This window comes from Numida meleagris, chromosome 2 (genome assembly GCF_002078875.1).
Source record: "Numida meleagris isolate 19003 breed g44 Domestic line chromosome 2, NumMel1.0, whole genome shotgun sequence".
Taxonomy (NCBI): Eukaryota; Metazoa; Chordata; class Aves; order Galliformes; family Numididae; genus Numida; species Numida meleagris.
This window is the reverse complement of record NC_034410.1, coordinates 127529922-127550059: the sequence shown is the minus strand read 5'-3', so window position 1 is coordinate 127550059 and position 20138 is coordinate 127529922. Positions and strand designations below refer to the sequence as shown.

Genomic DNA, 20138 nt, shown 5'->3' with positions numbered 1-20138 from the left:
AAATCTCATTTGGAAAGACATTTATTTCCTTGCATGGTCAATAGGGAAAAAGTGGGAGACTTGATTATTTCATGGCAGCTCCACAGCTTCCAGCTCCGTGCTTGGGGTGACTACAGCTGTTGTGCCAGTACACCACCAGAGCATGCCACTGCCAGCATGGATCCTCACCTCTTGGCTAATACAGACTTTTTTTACTACTCAGTAGCCATGTTCAGAACTTCATTATAGCTGAGCCAGCACTTGGGAACACAGATCCTGTTCCATGCACTCATATTTCTTGCACCTGGTAATCCCCATTGGAGGCCCTAACATGAACATATCCCATGTTCCCTTGAAAGGAAATATAGATATGAGGGCAAGACTGCTTCCAGGCCTCTGAGAGATCCATCAGAATTTATTCAGGGACTGTGAACTGGGGGCTCACCATAGAATTCCCCCACCCACATAGCACTGATGCACACGTTTCTGCACACATATAAATCTCAGAGTAGAGGGATCCCATCGTTTAAGTGGAGTACACGCAGCTGAACTTTGGCCTCTATTGCTTTGACTACAGCAGAAAACAAGGGTTTAAAAATAAGGAAATGTTTGGCTCTTGGAAATTTTCTGAGCAATTAATCTAAGAATTATTGATGTTTCTAATTTTGTTAGCAGAGGGAGGACCATCAGTCACACTCAGAAATGCCAGCTCTGTGCTGATAAATCATAAAGTGGGAATGACTGTTTAATAAAGTTGCCAGAAGAAAGATTTGCTGCCAAAATCAAAGATATTGCTCTATCTCACTCCTACTCCTTCATCAAGGAAATTTCCAAGAAAATTCTGGCTTTTCTCCAAGGTTGTCGTGTGTGGTTTTTCTTTTCTTTCCCTTTTTTCTTTTCTTTTTTTCCTTTTTTCTTTTCTTTTTTTTTCCTTTTTCTTTTCCTTTCTTTCTTTTTTTTTTTTTTTTTTTTTTTTGAATACTTGGAAACCAACTGCAAAGCCAAGTTTACTGCCAACCTTTAAAAAATCAGAGGAATGACAAGCTATGGTGATAAAAAGTTTCACAAAACATTATGAGATCACGGCAACCAGTTCCCATCTGATCACAAATGAATGAACGATGTGTGGGTTTGAATTGTGCTCCTGATATGATGATAGTTACATCTTTCATTTAGATTGAGATCAAATGAATCTAACAAAGTGCTGGGTGGTAAACTGATGATAAAGTGACTGTTTTAGCATTCTGTGGAGACTAATGTGAAAACATCCCTATTTGAATTTAACAAAGTGACAGATTGTAGAGCACCTTGAGTGACATATATACTGTTTCTTCACGAATGTCTCATTTTCCTAGAGCGTTCATTAAAAAGCAGTACGTCTCATGGGGAGCACCCTTCATTTAATAAAGAAAAAACAAGTAGATAATCAGAAGTTCTATATGTGCTTTCATAGTTAACAATTTCTTATTTTTTTTGGAGGATTCCTTTGGCAATTCAGAGGAGGATCCCTGCCTTGCTCACTGATTTAAGTGACTTTCCAGTGAAGTCATTGGAACATTAAGATATGAGACATGTTTGGTGGAACAAGATGTGCTGTTATTATTGAATAAGTAATTTGTATGGTGATGTTATATGGCACTTTGCAAACAGTGGGCTGATTCTTCAGCATTCGTGCTGTTTCTGAGCAGTGGATCTTCACTGATTTTCGTAACATTTGTATTTGAGGAGAGAATTAGGAAACATTAGCTGCATGAAATGAGTAGAAGTAGAGAGTGTCTAGGGAGTGGATTGGGACACAAATTATTGGTGAAGAGAGAATTTTCAACTAAAGATGTTTTCAGGATATCTTAAAAGCTATACGTAGCACACAGCAAGAGGCAGACATTTCAAGTACGAGGCCTTTTTTATTTTTCCTAAGGCACAATACCAAGAATGCAAGAACTTAAGGTTACTGTAGAAAGAAGGTTGTTTGGGGTGCACCACAAGAAAAGAAACTGGAACCAATAAGGCCAGAGACTGAGATCTCTATTTTTGAGAATATGATTGTGTAAATGCATAGACCGCGTGAATGGGTCTGTATTGTTGATCATCATGTAACAGATGAAATTTCCATTAGCTACAGGCAAAAAAATCTAATCAGAATCAGAATTTCTCCCACTCACATGTATTCCCACTTCTTTCCATGTCTGAGAAGTGTTGTTTCCCAAGAAAACAAATCAGATCACTAATATGTGAATCAAATGCTGGTGATGGTGCTGTAAAGAGTTCAGAAACTGCTCCTAGTGGTAGCATTACTGGTAATCTACCATTAAGACAAAAAGAGCAAGATGAAATTATGGTGGATGAAGTGGTAATAGTTTGCCGGGAATCAGATGCTTATTTCTTTTGGATTATTTCAGTAGAGAGAGAGATGCAGAGTTTGTACTATAAATGTCCTCCTTCCAAGGTTTCCAGATCCTGTTGCTTTGGTCATAACATGCTTCATTTTTGGTATACTGTTTCTGCACACTACACAAACATTAGTAGTGGGAAGAGAAATAGAGAAAAAGTAGAGAAATAGAGAAAAAGTTAAAAAAAATGATATGGCATGGATGTTTTCAAAGATAATAGGAAATGTAAGAATGATGGTTTTTGTTCTAAGGAGCTAAGAAATAGCAGAGAAAAGTAAGAGATAAGAGAAAAGAGAAAACATCAAAGAAAGAACAGGGCTTTATACAGTAACACAATAAACTGAATTCTTAAGAAATGAAAACTGGGTAGAGGTGCTGAAAGTCAAATAAGAGAAAAGGGAATTGCAAAATGAAATCTCAGACAAGCTGAAATCTTGAGGACAACAGAGGCAAAAGCAAGCAGGCCCAAAAATGTAATAGGAACAGGATATTAGTTTGTTTACAGTCACTAGGAAGTGAAGGTTTGTTTCATGCTGTGTAAAATCTGTTTTTCCTGAGGTTAAACTTTAGAAACAAGCTAGCTCATTTTGCCACTTCGACTTTACAAAAGTAATAGAAATTGTTTGTTGTTCACATGATAAAACAAAAATTAATTTGTCTGAAAACAGTTATCCGATGAACTTTGTTTACTTCCTCAGAGGATGTAAATAATGAGGGCAGAAATGCTGTTAACTCATTCATTTGTGGAGGAGTTCATCTCGGTTTTATGGAAAATGATTTTCAGTGGTGGCACAAAGACATTCAAACAGATAATTCAGATTTTTCAGTCTAGCTTCAGTTCTAGCTTTTACAGTGTTCCTCACTGCAGCTTGTTCAAGGCTATGGACATATCTTGATTTCTTGCATACACAGTTGTTTTTATTTTACTGAGGGAAAATTAAATTATCTGTACTGTGACTATATGTCATTACAAGGGTTCATTCCCAAAACAGTATTGTTTGTATGAGCAGCCACTGCTTACCCTTAATATGGAGACCTGCTAGGGTTTTCCTACTGATAAAAGTAATAGTAAGAAGATAAAGATTATACAAGACCATGTCCATACGTGTGTGAGAGAGATGGACACAGGAGCACAGAAAATTATTTTTGCACTTAATTTGTAAAATGTTTTTCTATGCCTCTTAAGGCAGTTTGCTTACCGACCTTTACCATGTTGTTCAAGCTCCAAATTCATTCCTGTTGAGTAATTTCTAAAATCAGGCAACACACTATGTTTTGCAAGAAATAGCAGTCGGGTATGACATGGGGCTGTTTTTCACGGCATGTTGTTAGGACTGGACATCATTCTGACTTTCAAAATTAGCACAAATCTTCTTCTAGCAATCTCTATATCATACCCAAACTAAGTGTTCCAGAAAGACAGTACACAAATTGCGCGTGTAGGTTGCCAGAGAAAGCAGTGTGTCCACATTAAATGCTAGTTGTTTGCCCCAGAACCTTGGGGCGTCCTCCAGGCCTCTTGCCTTATAGAATGAAGAGAAGCTGGTGCTCCAAGGACATGTCACAAGGAGCCAAGCTCTGCTTATTTTCACCTCTTCCCTCTTTCCATTGCTTGTGTGAGAAATGAGGTGCCTGAAGAGTGCAAATGAGTACAGCTAAGTGAAGAGTTCACCTCTCCCATGGAGAGCACAGGGGATGTTGGCTATCTTCTAAACATGGGCATACATAGAGCCTCTCTAAAACTTGTCAGCAACAGCAGTGCAGGTCTCACACATAAGACAGTTTTCTTTATGCTGAAATGGCTATGAAGGATATACCTCATGCTTACAAAATCAAAGAAACAGAATCGTTTGAGTTGGAAGGGACCTTTAAAAGTCATCTGGTCCAACTCCCTGCAATGAACAGGGACACCTACGGCTAGATCAGGTGCTCAGAGCCCATCCAGACTGACCCTGAATGTCTCCAGGGTCAGACATCCTCCTCCTCTCTGGGTAACCTGTTCAGTTCCTTACCACCCTGTCTGTGAAAAACTTTTTCATTATATCCATTCTAAATCTCCCCTAATTTTATGAATTAGGGTTATGGCTTAAGCAAGCAGTCTGGGTTTTTTTGACCACTTTATGGGCAATTACCTTTTCAATACCTTGCCTGCAGCATGAATAATTTAGCTGGGAATACAGGGAAGAGTTTTTAGGAAAAATAGCACAGACATTGCCTTAAACTAGTATCAAAATGTTATTTTATTTTGTTATTGCTGAAGTCCATCATGTCAATGTAACTTCTCAAATAGAAATCAAGCTATGACTCATCTGAATGAAGTTATGAAACACAAAGATTTGTCTTCCTATTAATTTTCAAAAAATAAATTATTACGGAGCAAATGTTTTAATTAAGTTATCAACTTAAAATCTTTACAAAATGAAAGTGCAGTGGTTTGGAAAGGATCTAGCTTCTTAAAAAGGATCCCTTCAGATGTAGGGGCTGTAGAATGTGCTATGTGTCACCAGGAGGATGTTTTCTCATACATTCACAGGAAAACCTTGGGTTTCAGTGAGGATTTCCTTTAATGTGGCAATATAGAATGAAGAATAAAAGTGACGAGCCTCAAACTTCCCTAAACAACTAGGAGCTAAAACCTTGCCATATGTCATCGACTTCCACAAGCGATGCTGAGCAACAGAAAATCACCCTGTTCTGTAGTATTACATACTGCCCCAAGTCATTAACACAAAGCAGATGGCTTTGTTGTTGATTAGTGCTGGTTAGAATCTGAAATTCCCAATCCACAGGAAATTTTGACATTTATATTTGTTTTCACTACAAATTGGAACAAAATATCAAAATTTCCCAGTGGGATAGAAGTTAAAAATGATTTGGAAACACTGAGTTATTTCATTGCACTGGTAATAAATTGTGTTATCAATAATGCCAAAACTATTGTAGTACAAAATTTAATGTCTAGTATAAAAGTCAAAACAAAATTAATAATAAAATAAAGACACCCTGAAATTTTTGCTTTGTTAAAATGAAATGATAAGGTTAAAATGATTAATTCTAACATTTTTCCAGAATTCATTCTAGAATGCGACGCATTTCCACAAAGCATTTTGATGTCAACTAAGCTGCATTGTTTGATGGAAATGGGTTCTACTGGAAAAAAATGTTCATCTTGTGCTGCTCACAGCTTCATCTTGCAAATACGAGGATGTAAGAATTCTTAGAGGCAACATGCACAGTGAAAAAATCAATGCTTTCTCTGCAGTTAAAAAATGTCTTTGAAAGCTGTTCTGAAAAATTCTTACAATTTCTAGAAAATTATTTTAATCTTAAATGTTGTCTCTTCCTTAGGTCCCTCATGTTCAGACACACTGACAGTGCTAAGTGCTGGCATGGACATTCATATTCATGAACTGGTAAACTCCAGCATTAACTCAGTGCATCACGTTTCCACCCCCTTAACAAGACTCTGGTCCTGGCTGCCAAAACCTCCCACTCCCATTCTCCTGTTGCCTACTTTCCCTGAGAAAGTTCCATGAGATTTCTTCAATATGGAACAAAAACACTCAGTTGCTTTCCAGGTAGAACATCATTCCTTTTCCCATCTTTAAAAATATCTCGTTTGGCAGTTAATGGCTCAGGATTTTTCAGTATCATGCTTTCATTTTATCTGTCAACACCGAGTCTCTGCTGTGGGATAGGAGACCATCTGTTAGCAATTTTTTTAAGGGTAGAGTAAGCACAAATGTCACTCTTTAGGAGTCACATGCTATTTATTTACAAAGATAAAAAAATCAAGATCATGAATTCACATCAGCTTCTCCTGTTACTTTGTGCAACAGTAGCTTTCTGCTTCAGTTTCCACTGACTTCCACCAAGGCATTACATATACGGTTACATAAAGGGACTGCACGAGATGTAGGACAGATTAGAAACCCGATGAAGTTGCTGCTAGGTGAATTTGATGATGGGTCTGCTTGGGTGCACTGGGGAGGGTTATGTTACTGCCGATGAGTGCCTTACACAAAGGAGAGGAGCACTCTAGGAAAGAGGAGAATAAACTGTGTTGGACATAGCTGTGATGTGAGAATCAGGATAAAGGCAAATTGCAGCGAGGTGGGCGCGTAGGAAGGTGTTTCTAAAGTGCCCAGGCCCTTGTTAGGTACCAGAATAAAAGGTGTTATTTTCTGGGAGATCTCAGCTTACTGATTACAGGTGCTTTTTGAGAAGCTGCCTATTACACAGGTGCCCAAACAGAAGATGTGCTTCTTTTGAGAAGCCTGAGGTAAGCTGCAGTTGAAAAATGTGACCTCGAGCATTTCAGAAAATATGGTCCTGAACGGGGTTGTTAAACAAAGAAACTTCAGGCTCCTGAGCTGGTCTCGTAACAGAAGACAAAATCACTGTACAAAATGTGTCATTCAGTTCTTGATATATGGTCTCCTTCGGAAGGAGCGCCGTGAGATAAAGTCACCCCAGCTGGAACGGGCTGAGACATTCTGCCAGCTCCCCTGCAGTGAGCTCAGCACCAGTGTTTATAAATGCTGCAAGTGTCCTGTGTTTAGTGAAACAGCTGAATGCAGCAAAGGCTGGAAGAACGTTCTCCTAAGGATGGTTGTCCTAATGTACTGTGTTAGCGAAGTCTCTGTTGTCCTTGGTCTTGAAATATTAGGCAGAGGCAAACATACTTCTACAATAATACACTTTTTGTAGAGTTTGAAGAAATCCGCTATATAAAAATGCATATCTAATTCACACAAGGGTCGTCTCAAGTCTGCCAAGACAAAGAGTTAGTCATTTTAAAGACCTGAGGTGGATCTACCCAGGTTTAATGAAAAAATCAGTGTTTTGTTTCTTACAAAGCCTATGGTGAACTGTTGTTCCTCAGCTCTCCAGAAAAGAATTATTATGAACCAAAAAAGTACCTGCATGTTGTCGTGATTTTTATTGTAGCGAGCTCTTAAACAATGAGGGAAAAAAATGAAATGAAATGGGGAGACTCTTTAGGAGCCTGGGAAGAGGGCTTAGCCAAATTTGTGTGAGTTCTTCCCCTTTTATTTGATTTCTGTTCTTTTTTATCTCCATATTTCTCATTAAGCATGGGAAATATTACTGTTAAGCTGTGCTGAGTGGGTGAAGCCTTTGCTGGGCAGCCCTGGGGGATGACTAACCAGCACATACTGCATTATTTTTCACATAGCTCATACGGTGATGGGTTTCTTCACACTTCCTGAAGTACTTTGGATAAATCCCAGGCACACAGCAAGTCTGGAGGCTGGACTCCAGGTCTGGGGACAGGAGAAGCATACGTCTCAAGCCTGCTACTTACCCCTTGGAGGGTCATTGTAGGATTTGGGAAGATGGATGGCTTTACGTGCAGTTCCAGTAGTCTGTTCTCTGGAAGTCTTCACTATTTGTCTATGTCTATGTGCAGACAGAGGTTATACCTAATTGAGTAGAAAACCTACCTAAAGAGCTCTTGTTGAGCTGCTCTATGAAGTGGTAGAGATTGAAAGATCTTGAGCATAGGTCTTATGAGGAATGGCTGAGACAACTGGAATTGTTCAGTCTGGAGAAGAGGAGGCTCAGGGGAGACCTTATCGCCTGAAAGGAGGTTGTGGTGAGGTGAGGGTTAGCCTCTTCTCCCAGGTAACAGCAAGAGGACAGAGATGATGGTCTCAAGTTGAGCCAGGGGACATTCAGGTTGGGTATTAGGAGATACTTCTTCTCAGAGAGGTAATGCATTGGAAAAGGCTGCCCAGGTACGTGGTGGGGATTCCTGGAAATTTTCAAGAAAAGGGTGGATGTGGCACTGAGGAACATAGTCAGTGGGTTGGTAGTTGGACTGGATGATCTTAGAGATCTTTTCCAACTTTAACGACTCTATGATTCTGTGACCTCACCATCTGTGTGGATTGGCTGCTCTCCGGGCAGCAGCAAGCAGCTGGCTACCAGCACCTGGAGAGCAGACCGGGTTAATGTCCCTGTGCAACCCAAACCTGATGGGTGGGAATGGCGCTGGCAGAGCCCATTATAGGAGCAAGAGCAGGGATAGTTCTGTTCAGTGGAGAAGTTTATATGAGCAGGGCTTTAAAACAGAAAGTGTTACTGACCATGAACACAAGTGGAGTTACTGCACAACACTGTACATACCCGCATAATGTGGTCTTTCTCCTCAGCTCCTAATAACAGAAATACACCTAGTCGTATGTTCCTGGACCATGCACTCAGCCTTGCAGGAAGCAGTCTGGAAGCAGACACCTCCTCTGTGCAAGGGGGCACGAGGGCATTAACCCTCTGAGTGCCTGGGTCTGCAGTACTGCTTGCTAGTTACAAAATGATCCCAGCCTAAGCTTTGGGCATTGTTGAGAGTAACTTGATGAGTATTGGGCTGTTATCTAGCATCTGCCACTGATGCTGAAGATCCTGGTAGTAGTGCATTTGCATTTATTGACAGGGGCAGTGCTTTTCTGCTTCTTGTTCTCTCCCACTCCCCTCTCCAGTTCTCATTGCTAAAATGCCCATAGGAATTATGATAAAGAGAAACAGGAGACGATGTGGAGCAGCTGTAACATTTCTCTGCGAGGGTAAATCTGCAGGGATAAGAGCCTGGGCTTTTGATGTTCAGTATCCATAAGCATCTCCAAGTTTGCAACTCATGAACACTGTGCAGCTGCTCCTGCTTGGGCTGCCCTCCACACTTCAAGCAGAGCCGTAAAGGTTGTGCTGTCACTTCTTGTCCTTGATTTCTCCTGGGAGCTGTAGCAGGAAACCCAGGAGCAAGTGCTGTCCAAGGAGCAATGAGGGGCACCTTCCGGATGGGAGGGTCCCTCTGAGGGGGGCTGGAGGAGCAGAAGTTCTACCCCATGCTTGATGTTTCAGGCATGGTGCACTTGTTATACTGCACTGCAAATCTGTTTACTGCTCTTCCTTGTGAATATTCATAAGAGAATGTCAGATTTTTGTAATGAATCTTGCTTGTGAATTTTATCCATTTTTTTGCTGTTTGCCAATATCATCAGATAAACTGAGAGTGGCAAGGCCGAGAATTTTAATCTGCATGAATATTTTTTGAAGTCCCTGTGTGATTTGTAGTAAGTTGTATTTTCTTTCAAAAATATGTTCTGAGATACCACTCTAAAAAAGAAAAAATTGAATAAAAGCAGCAGAACAAGGGTTCATTGCCTTCCTGCCCAGTCAGGCCTGTGCTTGGGAAGGCTGGATCAGCACTGATGTCCATTTGTGCAGTGTGCTGCGCTGCTCGGAAAGGTGGTCCCAGAGAAGCCCGTCACTACTGTTGTTTGTTCTCTTAGAACTGCCAGTTGTTCTGATGCTCGAAAAGCTCTGCCTTCGGTCTCGTGAAAAATTCCACACCTAGGCCTGATTAGATCTAGCTCTAAATATTTGATGTATGGAGTTTTTCCTATGACATTTCCTACAATAACCAGCAAACAGATTCTTCTCATAGCAACCACCCAGCAGTGGCATTTTCCTTTCTGATCTTCTGTGGGCTGAAATGAGATCCACCTTTCAAGCCACAAATGCATCACCAATACCTTATTTTACCACATAACACTGTCCTCAGAAATAAGGCATCACAATATTTTTGTGTCATGTTGTCCCACATAGAAGTCATTCACATCAAGTCCAGCACCTTTGTATCAGAGGAAGAAACATAATCATTAAAAACAAAATCTCTTTGTTTTGTATATGTCCAGTACTTATTTTTCAGGATTGTCAGTGCTTTCCTTTGCCATTGTGATTGCCATCCACTACTTACTTGCTTTTATTATTTACACCTAACAATAGATTAGAATTTTGAGAGATCTACAAGAGGTGATAAACCGTGGGGAAAATGCCTGGGCAGATTCAGCTTTATTTCATTCTTTGCATCTATTGCTGCCATTGCGGACTGGAAGTCTCTTAGCTCACTGTACTCTGCCCATAATCCAGTCTATCCTGAAGAGGCAGGCAGCAGTTTATGAAGTGATTATAAGGATCTTTGAGTGTCCTCAAGGATTTTCTGTACTTGGCTGCAAAAGCATTTTGATCTGCTGTTGATGGAATGGGCACAATAAATCCCATCCTTATGGTTCCTACAACAGCACCTATTAATAAGGAACAAGTCGGAGGGCAAGGACCATGATACAAGTTCATTGCAAGTGGGCTCAGGAATAATTCTACAGCTTTGGACTGCGTTGCCTGGTACCACAGTGGCTGTGAGTTTCCACCCCTTTCTGAGCCACACACGGTTGGTTCTCCCTTCATGCCTGGAGAACACAGATTTTTTTCTGATGGCAATGTCTTGCAGCTACCAATAAAATGCAGTGCATTCTGTTATCCTGTCTTTTTTTGATTACTTGATAAAAAAGACCAAAAAACAATGCATTTATAGCTGCAGATAGCTGCAGGTCTCTGCAGCTATCTGCAGCTATAAATGCATTGTTTTTTGGTCTGAAACACATCATTGGTTATCTCATGAAGGCCAGAGACTGAATTCTAGTTTCATAAGACTCCAGACTGGAAGTGCACAGGCTGAGCTTCGCATTTTCAAATGTTCGAGGTATTAAAAAGCAGCAAGGGATTACGCTGCTAACGCCAGCTCGCTCCCACTGCAGCTGGCTTGTGTGTGGTTCAGAGATCTTCCCTCCCTCCTCCAATGTCTGCAGAGCGTGCGGCCCTGGGGCTGTGGGGCAGCTGCAGGCTGCAGGCATGGGTAGATGCTAACTGCTGTGGGATTTTGCTGGGATGCTTTTTATTAAACTGGTGCCGCTTCAAACTAAGCCTTGCCACTTCACTTGCCCAGGTGCTTTTCCATCCTGCTGGAAGACCCTGCTCCTGCCATTTTGCTTAGCACAAATGTGTCTAATGTGATCTGTTTGCTTCACTTGCTCCCGTGTTGTTTGCTGGGGACCCCAACCAACGCCCACTGAAGGCAACACAACACTCAGCTGATGGACTGACCCTGCAGAACAGGGACGTTTCTGACATTTTCAGGGTATTAAGAGCTTGAATGGTTGAAGAACTATATGGTAGGTTTTCATCAGGAGGAAAGGTAATAGAAAAAGCCTATCTTTGAGGTGGTATCTTCCACTTTTCAAGTGTTTTGGAGGTCTTTCGGGAAGAAAAGACATCATTTGGATTTAGCTAGTCATGCAGGCCCCTGAGGTAGGCAGGAGATGGAGGAGATCCCAGCGGGCAGAACTCCTCACTGTGTCAACCTTCTCTCCATGAGCAGGGAGCATCTTCTCCATCAGCTCTAGGAGCTCAGCCATGCAACTGGTGGAGCCTGAGGAGGTGTGGACAGATCTAAGAAGGATCGCGCCATCTCATCGTTGAGAAATAAAGCTTTTAGGTTGTTGTGTTTTGAGAACATAGGAGATGAAGGAGACAGTCCTCCACCGGCCTTGAGAAGTTCAGATTCACCCTGTGTGAAGTTCAGCTCCTTTCCACAGGAAGCAATTAACATCAGTTAGGAGGAACCCCATTTTCTCCTTTCTACTGTCACGTAGGAGAGGCAGGAGCTGAGCTTCAAATAGTAGTACATTTCTCACTAGCTGCTGCTGTCACTTGATGATTCTGTTTTATTCTATGGTTTTAAAAAGTATTACCTGGATCTAGAAAGGACATTTTATTGAACATTCATTTGCCACTCCAGACATCGTTCATAAATCCATCTTGGCAGCTCAGAGACTCTGTTCTGACAACAGCGTGGGAGTCTTGTATAAATTACTTTGCAATTCTACTTAACTTGTCCACACATCAGATTTTAGTTGTGACTGTCATTCCCCTGATAAATTCTCAGGCAGGTTTCTGTCGACAAAGCATACCTTCCCTCAATTCAGGAGTAATGCTAAACTTCCAGGAAAAATGATGATGCTGTCCTTTGGAGCCAGCGCACTCAGGCTCCAAAACTTAAAACCCAAATGGCTCCAATCATTAGTAAATCTGCTGCACAGTGTGATATGTAGCAACTTGCCTTAAATAAAAGATAATTAAAGTGATTTAACTGAAATGGTGGAGATAAAAGCTGTATCCAAGAATTTTTCTTAATGGTTAAATTAAGCAAAATGAATTTCCAGTTTTGTTGTCCGGATACTTGATTTTTTTTTCTCCCTTTTTTAAGAAAGGTTTGCTTTCAAAGAGTCATGACCACCCAGACTACTATTACTTAGTAATAACTCCAATTTCTGGCTACAAGGAAAATTTTAAACAAACGAGCCAAAAAAAAAACCAACAAAAACCCCCTGTAGTTTGGGGCAGGGGAATCCACCGTTGATAAAATCTTTCCAGATTTTATCCGCATTTGAAATAACATAGGAATTGGTCCATGCCAAGCAAGAGAGGCAAAGTATGGGTTGCTCTGATTGACTCATGAAGATGTATCTAGAAGTTCTTTGGAGCTCCTGGTTTCTGTGCCCATGGCAGATGCACCCTCATCCTACTTTGGAGAAAAACCAAGTAAAAACAATTCTCTGCAGCAGCCTGGTACAAAAAAAAAAAAAAGAAGGCAGCTTTTTGGAGTGAGATCCCTGAGTTGGCTGGGTTGGCTGGAGAATGTGCTGCAGCACTGCAGCACACAGCTACCAGTCAGTCTGCACCTCGCATCATCCATGCTTACATGGTGATTTAAAAGGGAAAGCAGGATGGCAATAAATTCAGTGTAACGACAGTTCTCCACACTGTGAAAAAGCAAAACAAATAACACGTAGGAGAGGCTTGTTAGTTTTTTCAGAATATACTTGTAGTAGGAGAAACTGTCAAAAACTTTCAGTTGATTCCCAAGTGCGAACCATCGTCAGAAAACTCCAATACACTGTTCTTTTGCAGCCTCCAAGATAATTGTTATTAATAATTACAAATATTAATAACTATTATAACTAAAATGAAGTTTTTTTTTTCCTTTGTAGGTAATATTTTGACACCAACATGGGAAAGCAAAACAGCAAGCTACGCCCTGAAGTCATGCAAGATTTGCTAGAAAGTACAGACTTTACAGAACACGAGATCCAGGAGTGGTACAAGGGCTTCTTGAGAGACTGCCCAAGTGGACACTTATCCATGGAGGAGTTTAAAAAAATCTATGGGAACTTTTTCCCTTATGGGGACGCTTCTAAGTTTGCGGAACATGTATTCCGCACTTTTGATGCCAATGGAGACGGAACAATAGATTTCAGAGAATTCATCATAGCCTTGAGCGTAACATCGAGAGGTAAACTGGAGCAGAAGCTGAAGTGGGCATTCAGCATGTATGATCTCGATGGGAACGGCTACATCAGTAAGTCAGAGATGCTGGAAATTGTGCAGGTATGTGCTGCTCAAGCACCCCTTCGCCTCCCTCATTCCAAACAAATTATGGAGCAAACCCAGAATGAGAGCTGGGTGAAAAACTCCGGCAGCACTGGAGGTTTATGTTCTGGGTTCTCTGTGCAATGCTTGAATGTAAAGTGTTATTTCTTTCGGCAAAGGTTTGTCACAATTCGTCCTACAGCATTTGATATCCAGTCTAAGTTTTTCTGAGCAATGCACTGCACGGGAAGCTCTCCTTCAGGAGCTGTGTTGTACCGGAGCAGAGCAGTTAGCCTGGTGATCAGTGTGCTTCGGTCCTCTGGGAAATCACTGCCAACTAATTACAGTTAATTACAGCTGGACCAAGTAGGTATCGTAGATTAACCAGATAGCCTACTTTTAAGGAAGGCAGGCACCCTCAGTAAGGAATCTACTTTGAAACCATGTTGTTATGAAAAAAAAGCCCGTATTTTTTAAAATACATCTGTCAGTCTAATCGCAGCAAGGTCTGTGTGCTTAATGCTGTACGAGCTTTCTTCATATTAACTTGCCAGTATAGGTAAACCTTCTTTGGATAGATGAAGTTTCCATACCTTACTTCTCTGGATGCGTTTTCTTGTGCTGTTAATAGGAGTCCCACCTCATTCTGTCTTTGTCTAACATGTTTTTACCCTTGAGGCACATCACTCTACTCAAAGCTTTAAAACATTTTTGCTACAGTAGTGTATTTACACAGCTTGAGTCCATGTAATGCAGCATTGTTAAAAAAAAAAAAAGCCTGCTATCAGGATCCTTCATTTCATTGGTAATTTTGCAGTGCTCGCTATGTACTGTATTATTCAGATTTGTATTTGCACTGGAAATGAAGGGAAAAGAATATACACAGATTACAGCCTGTGACGGCAAGCTGTGTGTATGGAATCAGTATAATGCGTGATGCTCTTGTCTTTCTGTGAGGGATCTTCTGTGTCCTCCAAGCAGTAGCAAACACACTTCTTCAGTAAGGGCAGAGACATGGCTCAGCTGCAAATGTAGGCTTGTTGTGTTGTTTTCCACCAATTTTATTTTGCATTCCAATTTCTGGGGTAAGAAGCAGGGCTGCCCTGAACCAACAGACCAAGACCAGTCTTGGTGCAGTGCAATATTTGCATTAGAAGAAACTCCATGCCTTCAAATCTTCCACCCCCACAGGCAGGGTAATGGGCTGCCAATTACATTTTTTTTCTGGCTATATTATCATGAAAAATAAAAAGAGAATCCCCAAAGAACTCAGTAAACACAAAGCAAAGACCAAGGGATCCCAGCCCTAGCAAGTGCCTTCTCCTCAGGAGGAGACGCACCAAAGGCTGCCAACAAGTGTTTAAGGGAGGCCTAAGTGCTCAGTAGCAACATACAGCCCCAAATCAGAAGGTTTGCAGATACAGAGAACAAGGTCACAAGTGTGTTCATATCAAATCTATCTAAAATACTGATGGCTGGGATCTCTGTAGTGATCCAAGCAGGGACGAGCAGAAGTAGCAGCTTTTCCCAGTGACCATGGACCTGCTCACCAGCATGCTTAGAGGCTGAAATGCTTGGCCTTCTTTGTTGTCATCTTGGTACCAAATTATAGCACTAACTTTTACAACCATGCTGCCAAAACAAAGTGAACCTGTGGTGTAGGAGTCAGTGGGAGCCCCTTGCTTCTCCCTGTTGGGTAGGATTTGTTGCATGGTTTCTGGAAGTATGTTCAGCTGAGATCTGAAACCAGGCAAAAAGTGCCATTTCTTGCTTTATCAGGAGGTTCCTTTGATGTGCAGTGATCAGCCTTATAAAAAAGCAGCTAGCAACTATCACTTTCATTTATGAAAGATGATTATTTTTTTAATATGGAAAGACAGAATTCCATACTGAATGTCTTTGTGGATGCCCTCAGCTGCTGACTGTGAAAAACAAAACTCTGTAATATCTCTGACATATGTCTCAGAGGAACCTATTACAAGTCCCTTATCTAGCATACATTTGCATATTGATACAGCAGAGTTTACTGTGTTTTCATCTAGATTCTTGTTTGAGACAGTATATCAAACTGAATGCAAAAAAGAAAAATGCAACCAATTTAAAAGTAGTTTCACTGAAAAATGCTGCCCCTATTTACAGCTCCAGGGTGCCCCGGGATTACTGCATCTGAAATAATGTGGAAGAGAAGCATGGCAGGCTTCTCATCTCTTTCCGTCTGTTTTCTTTGTGCTTTGAAAGCCATTTCTCCACAGCCGTTTTCTCTATAATGCCAATGGTTACATACATTTTCCTTCTTAGTACCACCAACAGCACTATGAACGGTTCAGAACAACTTTTTGAAGCCACTCTACTACTACTACCAGTCACATCACATCTGCAAAGTACTGCAGGAAGAAGTTTCATAGCCTGCCCTCCTGACAGACCCTGCCACAGGTTCTACTGCCCTGGAAATGCTTTTCACATCTCTCACGTGTTTACCCATAGTCTAAATAGCCCAGAACACTCAAAAACAACTGCAAAGCAGATAGAAACTTTGTTTTTGTTCCTCTGGCTGAAATTGGACATATTTGGCAAGAATCTTTTACAATAAAACTTCATATAAAATATGGAAGCCCTGCACAAGGGGTGCATTTTTTCACAGTGTGGAATCATGGGGCTCACATTAAGAATACTAAGCCAAGAGGTGAGAATCACACTTTCAGTTTAATACAGATGGAGTACACTAATTTCACTTGCTGGGCTAGGAGGAAACAGTAGCTGATATGGGAAGAAACAGAAGCTGACACAGCTTTCAGTAAAGACAGTATCAAAAATCCCAGTGGGATTAAGAGGAAAGCAATTTTTTCAGGTTGGTTACTCACTTCATGAGACTTCTAGCTGTCAAAATTTGTTTTGATTGAGGAAAAAGGATTGCCCCAAAATTTGTGCTGTTGTCATTGCCATTACTGTAAGGAGCATTTTGACACCTTGCCAGCTACAGCAAAAAAGCATATACCTCACTGACGTTTCTGGACAGTGGTTAGCAGTGGCACTAACTCCACGCTGAGCAGCAGCTGGGAGCAATACGGGTGGTGAAGAGCTGAGACTTGCACTAAAGCACCCATTGCAGTTGATACAAACGCAGGTGGAACATCACAGGGGAGAGCTCAGGGAAGAACCAGACAGGTTGGATGAAACTGGGGCCTGTGCTCGCTCTTAATGCCCTTTCTTGGTGGCATTCAAGGGTGCATGGGAGATGAGGAGGCCTTCCTGGCAGAAGTCCACCTGGGAACTGATAAATGACCAGCTCCAAAATTTGTACTGTTTAGTGCTACCAGTGGCTTTCTACCCCAGTGCTGTGAGGCCGAGGAATTGTTCTCCATGTGGACTGGAGCTCCCGCAGCCTTTCAGAGCCAGATTATGTGGCCCAGGGTTGGCACAGCCAAGCTCCACAGGGTTATTGCATGAAACCAGCTTCCTTTGAGACTTGCCTTTCAAACCAGCAATAAAAAGCTCTGTGTAGCTGCAGTGAATTAATGCGGGGCAAATCTCGAGATTCTGAATCAGTTTTAGCTGGCTTTTACTTTGGGAAAACTTCCCACTGAACTTCTGAGTAAGGACAGAAGAATTTGTCCAGAGGAACCATTTTCAGCATGAAAGGAACGCTTACTATGTTATTCCCATCTGGCTTTCCTAGAATATCTCATCTGTTATTCCCTTCACACGCCTCTGTGAAAAGGACCCTGTGGGATGAAGTCATCTTGAAGAGCTTTTTTTTGTCCTAAAAATCTGCATATTCTTACTATGGTTACTTTGATCAGAGTAAACACGCCTGCCTGCACTCCTGCTCCAGGGCATTCCTCCCACACTTTCAATGCAGACTCTTTGCTTTGCCATCCTCTCACCCCGAGCAAGGGAATGACCTCTCTACCTCTCTTCCTCCCTCAGACAAAAGCTAGACAGCCTAAGATGCTTACCCATCGGCAGCTTTATGAGCCTCATCTCTGCTCTAACCCCTGAGAGGCTCACATGCTGATGAGGATGAGGCAGGTGCAGATTCTTACTGACTACCTTCTCCTTTTTTTTTTCTCTTCCTCTATTCCCTCCTTCCTGCATCTCTCTCATCCTGATGCCCATTTGCTGGCATGTTCATCCCTTCTATTATTCTCTTGGTCATCTGATAGTCAAGGCTGAGTGCAGAGTATCCCTGTCTGTTCTCCAGCTCATACTCTCGCACCCTGAATCCCTTGGGAGCCTGTGGGCATTCCCACAGCCTAACTTGTGATAATTAAAAGAGTGTCCACCACCTTCCCATTCAGCCAGCAATTGACCATGTTGAAATGTCCTTCCACTCCAGTCTGTGACCAGCATTACAGTCTCAGGAGAGGGCAGACGAGGAAATCTGCAGCTTAGGCACTGGTGACATAACTGAAAGAGCAGATGTTTGACTGCGCTGAGCATAAGTGATGAATATTTAATTAAACAGACAAATGCCTTTCTTGGGGTGTTTATGCTTCCAGATGTCTAAAGGCTAGGCCATCTGAAAGGTGAGCTGGCTCTGCCCACAGAGGAAAAGACAGTGAGATGGCTGAGGCAATGGGTGCTTGTTGGTCTGCAAGTAAAATGTCTGTGCTGCTCAGCGGTGTCATCCAGCTGGTGAACCTGTGCTGAGATGCTCCTGGGGCTGTCCCCTGGGGATCCTGCCCCGGCAGGTCGGGGCGTGCCAGGCAGAGTGCTTTCATGGATAAAAAGTGGGGCTGTGGAGCTTCAGTGAGCCTTCTGTGTCCTGCAACAAGGACTCAGCCTGGAAAGCAAGAGGGTGAGGTGAAGAGACCACCACTGCTTCTTGTTTTAAAACTAATATCACCTCTCTTCTAGGGGCAGCTAGGATTGTGCGTGACTAACGGATTTGTCCATGCAAAGAACCACAATGGATGGGACCAAGACATCTATTCTGTGTGGAACCAATTATGAATGGTGTTTTTCTAGCTGTGTAGGCACACAAGATGGCCACCTCATTGCTGGTCAAGCCTTTGTTACATGTGAGACTCAGCAAAGGCGGGGATGAGTCACTGCACTCCCAGAGGGAGGATGCTGACCGAGGGTGGGGAAGGCAGATGGGTACACAAGGTGGGGTGGGGGATAGGAGAGATGAAGATGGAGTCTGGGTGGATGAAATGCTGAGGTATGTCGCAGCACTGAGATGATAGGCCACAGAGCTGAGATAGGCTGCAGGATTGAGATAGGCTGCAGCACTGGGGCAGGCCACAGCACTGAGACAGGCCACAGCAAGGAGGTAGGCTGCAGTGTGGGACAAGACCTTGGTGGTCTTTCTGCTCGCCAGGTCCCGGGAGCTGCCAGTGCCTAAGTGCTCTCCAAGTGATAAATTCATCCAAAGACTGTTCTCATAAGGGAAAATGTAATCTCAGTCCAAACTGAGATTGTGTTCAACTGTGACTAAATAAGGAAACACATTATTTCCTAAATGAGAATCCCACTGAAGAGGGCAGCTGCAGATACTTGTGTCACCTGACTCCCTTCAGCGTCCACAGAACAAGTCCCAGCTAATGTTTCCAGGGTATTTTCTTCCTATTTCGGTCACCAGGAGGTAACCATATCGCTACACTGACCTAATGTACTTCTTACCAGCTCTTTGCTCCTGTCATATCACACAGGCAATCTATAAGATGGTTTCTTCTGTAATGAAGATGCCGGAAGATGAGTCGACCCCAGAGAAAAGGACAGAGAAGATCTTCCGCCAGATGGACACCAACCGTGATGGTAAGCTCCCTCTAGATGCCAGGAGACCCCTCGACCTCACTGCTCCTCCTCTGGCCACATGGGCAAAGCCCTGGTGCCTAGGGACCCCCCTCACCCTTTGCAGGCAAGCTGTCCTGCTGTCTCTGGGACTTACAGATGTGCTGTGCTCAGAAACACTGCTCAGAAGCCCACATCCAGGTCTTTAATTTTCCACACAAATTATTTTTTTTCTTGTCAGTTCATTAACTTCACACTAGGAGATGGTAGTCTCAGCATATTCTAACACCTAAGATTTTCCCCAAGGAGTGAAGCATTCATTTGCCTGGATTTTAGGTTTTTAAAAACCCTTGCCCTTGTTGTCTTCTCCCACTTGGAAGGGTGGTTTTTGGAATGCAAAACAAACGAAACCTCCCTGCACTTCTGCCATGCACATGCCACCTCATCTTCTCGATACTTTGTATGAAAGTAACTTGTATTCCCTAAAAAAACTCAAGAAATTAATGAACTATATGAAAAATTAGTGTGGCTGATGACTCTTTTCAAAAGGTGAGGTCTCTCCATGGTCTGTGGGAGCAAGCACAAACCCCATGTGAGATCCTCAGGTGACTCAGTCTCACTTCTTTCATAACCAGGTCTTGAACATTTGGCCTTAGCTCAACCCTACCTCAGTGTAGGAGGATTTTGGGACACTTCTGCCTTTCTTTAAGGCACCAGGAACCACGTGTTGGTGGGGGAGATGTGACC

The 20138-nt window shown here is 42.4% G+C and overlaps 1 protein-coding gene across 3 annotated transcripts in view; it reads left to right on the top strand.

Moving 5' to 3' along the window:
• NCALD (neurocalcin delta) overlaps positions 1-20138 on the top strand; it is a 51300-nt gene that overhangs the window by 21937 nt on the left and 9225 nt on the right. For all 3 annotated transcript variants that reach the window (XM_021386947.1, XM_021386946.1, XM_021386945.1), the window contains exons 2-3: positions 13277-13673; positions 19310-19415. In XM_021386947.1, coding sequence (XP_021242622.1) covers positions 13296-13673; positions 19310-19415 — 484 coding nt within the window. In that variant the 5' untranslated portion in view covers positions 13277-13295. The remainder of the gene's footprint in view (positions 1-13276; positions 13674-19309; positions 19416-20138) is intronic.